Here is a 9,338-nt window from a genome sequence, read left to right as displayed (position 1 = left end):
ATGATGCTAGTGTGGAGCAGAGTGTATCAGTGGCACTGTTCGAATCAAGTGCAGAGAGTTTGCAAGATGGAGGAAGAGAGTCTGAAACAATGGTGGATAGTCTATTGGGTTTGAGAGATCGTAGGTTTCTGCGAAAGGTAACCAGTGTTGGAGTGTGTGGCGGCTCAGGAGTAATGTGGATGTTGAGAGACAGAAGGAAATGATCCGATATTTGTAGTGGAGTTACTATTGTTTGATCAGCGAAGCAGTGTCGTGTGTAAATAAGGTCTAGCTGATTACCTGATTTGTGGGTAGCAGAAGTAGGTGCTCTTTTTAGGTCAAAAGAGGCAAGCAGAGTCTGAAAGTCTGCAGCTTGCGGTTTCTCAACGTAAATGTTGAAGTCACCTAACACCAACAAGGGAGTGTCAAAATTAGAAAAAGATGAGAGAAGAACATCCAGTTCATCTAAGAAGTGACCTAATTTACCTGGTGGGCGGTAGATGACAACCACATTTATGTAGAAGGGGTGGATAATGGTGACTGCATGGAATTCAAAGGAGCTGATTGTTGGCAGGGACGGTACCATTCTTTGGAAATTAGTAGTCCAGTCCCACCTCCTCTCCCTGTCTGACGAGGAGTGTGGGAATAAGAGAAATTAGCAGAAAGAGTAGCATGTGTAGCAGTGTCCTCCGGCCTCAACCAGGTCTCAGTTAGAGCCATGAGATTATAGTCAGAATATGTAGCTATGAAGGTAAGAAAATCTGCCTTGTTAACAGCTGATTGACAATTCCAGAGGCCCACGGAGAGAGAGAGTTGTGAAATAGCAGATACATGTATTGAACGAAGGTTGTGAGGATTACGCCTGCAGCGTACCTCCCGTGTTTTGCGAGTGTTAGTAACAACAGGAATTAGAAAACACATAATAAACGTGCACTGACAACAAAAATAAGTGTAAAGATAAAGTAAAACAAGAAAGTAAAGTACTCAAGTGCTTTGTCGGTGTCTTTGCTCGGTAGAGTCGCGCAGGTAGAGTCGATGGCGAAGGTAGAGTCGATGGTCTTTACACTCGTCGGTCTTAGTCGCGCAGGTAGAGTCGATGGCAAAGGTAGAGTCGATGGTCTTTACACCCGTCGGTCTTAGTCACGCAGGTAGAGTCGATGGTCTTTACCCTCGTCGGTCTTCACACGAGTCGGTCTTCACACGAGGCAGTCTTCACACGAGGCTGCCGCGACTGCTGCCGCGGTGAACTAGTTGTTTATATAACTCCAAAGCACTAGCTGATTGAATTCAGCTGGACACGCCTCGAGAGCCAAAACAAGGGCCGAAACTGTGGCGGACGACGCGAAACCGTCTGCCGATTATAAAATTTTAGCCCTGGTATGTGTTCTACTAGATTAAAAAGTAGTTTAAGTGACATAATAAATGATTCCCAAACTGGCTTTATGGCAAAACACCATATTAGTTCAAATATTAGACTAGTATTAGATTTACTAGATTATAAACAATTTGTCAATTCAGAGGCACTTATTTTGTTCCTTGATTTTTACAAGGCATTTGACACAATTGAGCACCAGTTTCTGTTACAGGGTTTACAGATGTTTAGTTTTGGAAATAAGTTTATTTAGACTGTTAAAATGGTCTATAAAGGCATAAACAGTTTAGTTAAAGTACAGAACAATACAACTAAAAGATTTTTTATTAATAGATGTGTGAGACAGGATTGCCCAATTTCTCCATTTTTGTTTTTGACTGTTGTGGAATTACATGCAATTAGTATAATTAAAAATCCAAATCTAAATGGCATAACTGATTTTGATAGAGAAATAAAAATATCACAATTGGCAGAAGATACAACTCTATTTTTGAAAGATAAGTTTCAAATTAAAACTGCAATTAATTTAGTTAAAGTTTTTTTTTTCAAATGCCTTAGGTCTTCATTTAAATCTAAAAAAAAAAAAAAAAAAAAAAGTGAGATTCTTCCAGTGCATGATTCTGGTGAGCAATTGTTGTTTAATATTTCAGTTAAAGATTGTGTTAAATATTTAGGAATTTTTATATCTAAAAACTTATTAGCGAGGCAGCAACTAAATTTTAACAACAAAGTTAAGAAAACAAAATTATTTTTGACAACTGGTTGAGAAGGGGTATTTCCTTTTTAGGTAGAATTTTATTAACAAAAGTAGAAAGCATGTCCAGATTAATTTTTCCACGACTATCTTTATTTATTCTTGATTCGGTTGGTAAAGAAATTAATAAATTATTAGTAAATTTTTGTTGGAAAAACAAACATCACCAGCTTAAAAATTCAGTATTGGCTGAGAAGAGATGTAACGGAGGTTTTGAGATATTAGATTATATAGTTATGAACAATACATTTTAAAATTAATTGGATGAAAAAATGTGCAATTGACCTGGATTCATTATGTTTTTTTATTCCACACATTATCTTTAAGAAGGTGGGTGCTCTCAATTTTCTTTTGACTTGCAATTTTTCACCATCAAAATTACCAGTAAAATTATCTAAATTTCATGAGCAAGCACTCTTGGCTTGGAAACTTTGCTTTGTGCATGATTTTTCTCCTCACAGAATGAAAATTTGGATTAACGAATTGATTACTGTTAAAGGAAAGAGTTTATTTTTGGAGAAATGGTTGGTATTTGTAAGTGATTTATTTAATTCATCTTTAAGGATCTATTCATATGAATCATTTTTATCTAAGTTAAATTTTCCTATTAAATTTTAAGAATTTTCGACAGTGATCAAAGCTATACCCTCGGGACTTGTTAATTTAATGTGCAGTCATTTAACTTAATATAAGATAGAAAATAAAGAATAAAAAGTAATAGAATTTCATTTAAAGATTTTACACTTATTTGTTGATTGTCAGAGTGTGCAATTATTTTGGAAAGACTGTTTTTCTGATTATTCTGCTAAAAAATAATATGTCAATAACATTGAATGCAAAATAAATTATTTGTTATTTTGAAAATGCTAATAAACAAATTAACAATTTTGTTAATTTTATTTTTTTTTTAATGGTAAATTCTTTATCCACAAATGTCGACTTTCAAAATCTCCTTTATACAAGGTATTTGTCAAAAATGTATTTTGGTAATGAAGTCTCTCAAAGCTGTAAAAATTCCAAAAGCTCTGTCTATTGTAAGCTATTATGAATCTGTTTTTGGTGTCTTGTGAATGTCTTCCTTTTGTTTTCGTCTTTTTTATTTAATTTTTTATTTTAATTGTCTTGGGAATTTTTGTTTGTTGTCTTTTTTTTTTGCTTTGTTTGTAAATCACTAATGCATAAAAAAAAATCTATTAATCTTTTGTTCACAAACGTTTCCCTCTGTTGTCATGAGACTGATTGAAAAGCAGGCAGCCAATCTGCTTTCGATAAGCGCTTACAGACAGTCAGTCAGCTTTCAGAACCACATGCAGGCAGCCAATCAGCTTTCGCTGATCAGCGTGTAGGCAAATATCCCGCCCATAAGGCAGAGTCTTTGCTGTTTAATTCCGCTTATGTTACGGTCGTTGTGCGTCTAATTAAAGTAAGTGTATTATATCTGACCTTTGTAGTGTTTGCAGATTTGCTCAATTATCTTGCAGGTTGAACTGCTTTATGTGCTCAATGCTAATATACTCCTTGTTTTTAGCTCGATGCTACGCTGTAAACAGCTAATATGATTTCGCTATTATTATTTAGCAAATAATACTTTTATGAAATTATATTATTTAGGGGACAGTCCGAATGTGCCAATATAAATCCAACTTTACCTCTATAATGTAATAGAGGTAAAGTTGGATTTATATTCGCACATTTGGACTTTCAAATATAACTTCATAAAAATATTATTTGCAAACTGTAAATAGCGAAATCACATTAGCCAATGACTATCAAAGTACATTGTTCATAGTCAAATAAACAGTGCTAATGTTGTTTTCAAGCCACATAAATGCTAATTCCGATCGAATATTCAAAGTAACATGGTAAACATTAGAGACTTCTAAATGAACAAATTTCCGAATATAAAACCAACTTTCTATAGAAATGTAAGCAATTGGAAACATGATCACGCTGCACACACAAGATGATAGAGGTAAAGTTGGTTTTATATTTGCACATTCAGAGATGTAGAATCAGCCACACAAGACTTGCACACATTTATTGAACAGGGCAAAAACCTACAACTTGTGTGAGAATATTTTAATGGTAAAAAATTTTAATAGAATGCATATTTTTAAATGATATTAGAGAATGTTTTTATTCAGGAAATATTTTAAGGCAAATGTTTAAAAGTGTGTTTTCTGGAGGATTTTTTTTTATCATTGATCAGACTGAAAGAGCTTATAAGAACTTATCGTTGTTATTTTATTTGTGTGTTTTAAAAGAAACATTTAGTGATGTTTCAGAAAGAGTTATGATTGTCAATTATATATTGAATATTTCATACAAGTGTTGCCATGAATATAGCCAGTGCTGCTGATATGGCATTAAAATATAAATATATGCAAACAGTATGTAATTACAATTATTGTCTTCTACTCCAGTGAAGCTCCTCCTCCTCCTCCGGTTCAGCTATAAACGCTGGAATATTCCCATCATGCTTCAGTGAAGAGTTTATTGCAGGACAGCGAGAACATGAGTGATCCAGAACCCTGCAAAATTAAAAATGAAGACTCTGAACAACAAATAGGTTGGTGTTTATTCCTGATCAGGGGCAGCACGGGAGGTTGTTGGGCTTGATAGTCATGTTTTGCCATGAATCTTTTGGGTTTAAGTTTTGTCAAAATGTAGTTTTTCAACACATTATGCAAAAAATATTAAAACCGATTCATTATTGCTTTCCCACAGGATCAATAAAGCAATATCAGATGGGCTTTCTCTAACTCTTTTTATTTTTAACAGTTTTTAATTTATTTATTATTATCAGAGGCAGCCCCACAGCAGTAAGCGCTTTCTGTCTCTACTTTCTGAAAGCGAGTTTGCACACACACACACACACACACCGTGGTCCTGCATAGCCACGCCTCTAATCAGTCACTCAACGCATCTACTTGTTAAGTGGTGATGTGTTTGTGACGTATGTATACTGTTTCCGGGTCCAAGCTGCCATTCATTTGAGTGGAGAAATCATTCATTTATGATCACGTTTTATTCCTATCACACATTAAAGTTAATTTTATATAAAATCATAGTGTACACAACAATCTCTGGGCTTGCTGCATAACAAATACCTAAAATTTAGCAATTTATAAAAAATGTATCACTTTCTGGGCATCGGATATTAGGCTGGACATATATACTGCGATCGTGATTTTCGAAAGCATTAAATCGCTTTGTAAACGTTTATTATTACCATTTTATGAGTCTCCCCATTCAGTTGAATAGAGCGCTTGGACCCGGAAGCCGCTTCGCGTCACGTCACTTAACAAGCGGATTCATCTCATCGCTGCACCACAATTGTACTTCATGTTTGTTACCGGCTTTAATTTCGTATTAAAGTTAGCTTGATGGAAATTCTGAAGAGAATGTTGGGTTGCTATTGTATCTACACATGCAAGAGAGTCAGGCACTTCTAAAACAAATGTGGTCTGGTTGAGTAATGTTGGTAATGCATAGAAACATGCAAAGCAGAATTCTCCTGAGCTCATTAACCCACTGATGACAACCACTTTGTGATTGCTTTTAAGGTGGTTAATGAGGTTTGCTGTGTTATCTTGGGAAGTTTGGACTGAACAGGGGCAAAGGCTACCTGATCACCATTACATTCCTCGAAAAAAAACACTTGCAATCTAGATGCATTCACCTCATGCTTGTGTTGCGATACAATCCGTAAACTGCACTTATTGAAATAATGGCTTGGTGTTAATACTGTAAAATCTTGACTATATTTAATTATTGATTGTGGGGTACAAATATCATCATCGTGATAATACGATAAATCGTGCAACCCTATACCCTTTTATTATGTTCTTGGCTGTTTTTGACCCATTGACTTCCATTATAACCACATTTTTTTTAACCTTAAAGCCATGACACCAAATAATCATGCATTCTAGACTGTTGGGTGTTTTCCGTGTTGGGAAGAAGTAAAATGTGTCATTTTTACTGTTTTACTGTTTACTCATCAGTTGGCAGCATTAACCCTTCTATAGGTGTTTAACCCCCAGAGGTCGAAGACCGCGTACACGCGTTTTGAGAAGTCTTCTCCTTATAACAACAAAAAGAACTTTTTCAAAAAGATCAGTTTTGACCGTGCAGATAAGATCAATACATCAATCGAACCAGTTAAGTGTCTAGTTTTTATTGTGTACACTCACAATAGCCCCTTTTACACACTGATACCGGTAAATATCCGGAAAATTTCCGGAACTACTTTACCGGTATATTCAAAAAAGCGCTGTTCACACAGGCGAGGACGTTACGGAATTTTTCCGGAAAAGAGCATTCACACATCCATCGCAAAATGCCGGTAAATTCTGACATCATTAACCAGAAATGACCTCTAAGCGGTTGCGCTTGTGTTTTTAAACATTTGACTACATTACAAACTCTTCGGATGGATCAGTATTGAGTACAACTCCAATGAAAACATAGAGAAACACTTTCGCATGTCGAGATGTTCATGATATGTGTGTGTGCTGGCGCTATGGGCGCTCACGGGCACACGCAAAGCTTGAAGGTAAACAAACAACAGATTATCATAAACATTTTATCGATAATTGTTTACACAGTTAGCATTAAGAAGGAACATAGAAACGTTATCTGACTGACATCTAGCAGCTAAAGGTGCCTGGAAAAATATTCGAAGGCTTTTATTCTCATAAACCGCGCGCATGTGAATGCGTCTGACTGTTCTGATTGGCTAAAGTAGACGTCTCACGTCAGCACGTTCTAGACATGTACGCGCTCTTTCCGGCAATCTTCCTTCTGCATTCACACAGCGCAGCATTCCAGCAAATTACCGGTAATGTTACAACTACTCTTTCCGGAAAATAGCCAGAACAAATTTACTGGTATTTTCAAAAAGGGCCTGTTCACACATACAACCTTTCTGGAAAATTGCCGGTAATTTTCTGGAAAGGTCTGTATGTGTGAAAGGGGCTAATGACAACAAAAGTGTGTGTGCTTTTGCAAAATAAGGATAATAAAGTGTAGGCATTCTTTTTTTTTCCTCTCTCCATGAACTGTTTTGAGAAATGTGTGAGGAAAATGCACTGAAACTCCACGAAAACAAAACACAGACACGAGACGCATATCTATAGTAAGCTTGAAGTGTGTACTTTTAAATGCAGTGAGTGCATGTTGAAAACAAACAATGTTTGATAAAGTATTTAGTATGAAACCAACGCTATGTTTAGTTTCTCAGTCTGAGCTCATTATAGTTAATGCTACCACGCCCACGAAGCTTTATTACAATCATCTGCAAGAGACTCGCACAACATGTAGACTGTGGTCAGAAAAAAGACGCCATTAAAATGAACTGAAACTCAGCAAATACTCAAAAAAGAGGCATGAGAGATATATCTATAGAAAGCTTGATATGTCTAGTTTTGCATCAACCAACTATGATAACGAACACATGACAACATCTAGACCCAGTGGAAGATAGAATTCCTCTCGGGTAAATCTATTCTTACCTTCATAATTCATATGAAAAATGTTCTTACAGGCCACTTATAGTTTCATTGCTATGGAAAGTGTATCCTATAACGTATAGCATATAATGATAAACATAGGCCTATATAATAAAATGTAATGTTATATGAAATAAACAATTATAATAAACAATTATACATGTGTATATCATATTACCACAGGCTAGTGGTTATATTACCACAGCAACTATTGAATTAAAACAAACTACTTCAAGTACTTAAGTATAGTTCAAAACGACAGCATTATTCACAATAAATTACTAATAATTTTTTTCATGCGAGTATGGTTATCTTATTTGTGGTTGATAGTGTTAAAATATAGTTTCTTTGCTATTTGCATAATTGTTAATAATAAAGTTTATGTAAGTACACTAATACGTTTTAGTTTGAAAACGCTAAGTTTTGCTACGGTTGTGCCATCCGTCCATACTACAGAGTTTTCAAGTGCCTAAAACTGAGCGTTTTGGAAACGCTGAAGAGGCCGTTTTCATTCTAAAATGCTGCTGCTCCGTCTCATTACAGATAGGGGCGGGACGGAGACTTCTGAAAACAGAGGCGTGGCTGCAGACATTCGCCTCTCTGGGGCTTTTCCTCAATATTAAGTAGCCTACACACAGTTCAGTCCTGCATCCTCGCCTTATAAGTTCAGACTTCGCAAGTTTGATATGGAAAACAGACTCCTGAGGACAGTGTACTTTAAAATCCTTATTTACATCATCCAATACATTGTTTCACTATCTTAACAATAAAATGAAAACATGATAGAAGGAACTGCTATTTTCATTTTGATATTAACAAATTAAAAGACAGCAGAAATGTTTTGGCATCATGTAGATTCGTATAAGAGCGTCATCTTCACTGTATGCATATTCATAACAAAACAGAGCCTGTAACATTACTGCCTCCTTTAATTTTCATTGAAAATGCGAAACACACCCTCTCTTTTGTTGAATATCAGTTTTATTAACCAATAATGGCTATTATGAAAGTATAATGTACAATAAGTTTATACATAATAGGAAATAAAGGCAAGCGATCAGTCAATATACAGAATGAGGTTACATTAATTGTTAATTTATCTTTGCGCTCAGCCAAAACACATAACCCGAGAACAAGTAATAGATTCAAAAGACCAAAGTCGGGGAATATGTTGTTAGATTAGGGCTGGACGATATGGCAAAAATTTATATCACAATATACTTCTTAATTTCAGTCGATACGATATGATTCTGATATCGATATGAACAATATTAAAAAGACAAGAAAAAAACTGCCAAAAACGCACACAATAGATGTATGTACCTACAAATGTCTGCAAACTGAATTTGCAAACTCTATAATACCTCCAGGCTCTTATAACTTTTCTTTAAATAAAATTCTCTTTGTATTTTTCCTTTGCAAACAGACATATATATATATATATATATATATATATATATATATATATATATATATATATATATATATATATATATATATATATATATATATAGACTTAGTTCATGGGGGTTAGCTTAACCAACGTGATGGACAGAAACTTTTATCAGAGTTTTTTTTGTATATACTGAATATTTAACAATCAAAATAATACCAAAATCCACATCGTAAAAAAAATTTAATAAAAAAAAATTGAAAAAGAATAAGAATTATAATTAAAAAACAAATCAAAAAGAGTATAGGATACATTAATATTTGCAAA

The 9,338-nt window shown here is 34.7% G+C and overlaps 1 protein-coding gene across 1 annotated transcript in view; it reads left to right on the top strand.

The window, feature by feature from the left end:
• The first annotated feature begins 3,465 nt into the window (after positions 1-3,465).
• Positions 3,466-9,338, top strand: part of LOC103910472 (uncharacterized) — a 12,727-nt gene continuing 6,854 nt past the window's right edge. The window contains exons 1-2 of the mRNA XM_021475447.3: positions 3,466-3,528; positions 4,529-4,674. Coding sequence (XP_021331122.3) covers positions 4,620-4,674 — 55 coding nt within the window. The 5' untranslated portion in view covers positions 3,466-3,528; positions 4,529-4,619. The remainder of the gene's footprint in view (positions 3,529-4,528; positions 4,675-9,338) is intronic.

This window comes from Danio rerio, chromosome 4, assembly GCF_049306965.1.
Source record: "Danio rerio strain Tuebingen ecotype United States chromosome 4, GRCz12tu, whole genome shotgun sequence".
In the NCBI taxonomy this organism is placed as follows: Eukaryota; Metazoa; Chordata; class Actinopteri; order Cypriniformes; family Danionidae; genus Danio; species Danio rerio.
The sequence above is the reverse complement of the archived record's forward strand: the minus strand, read 5'-3'. Positions and strand labels throughout refer to the sequence as shown.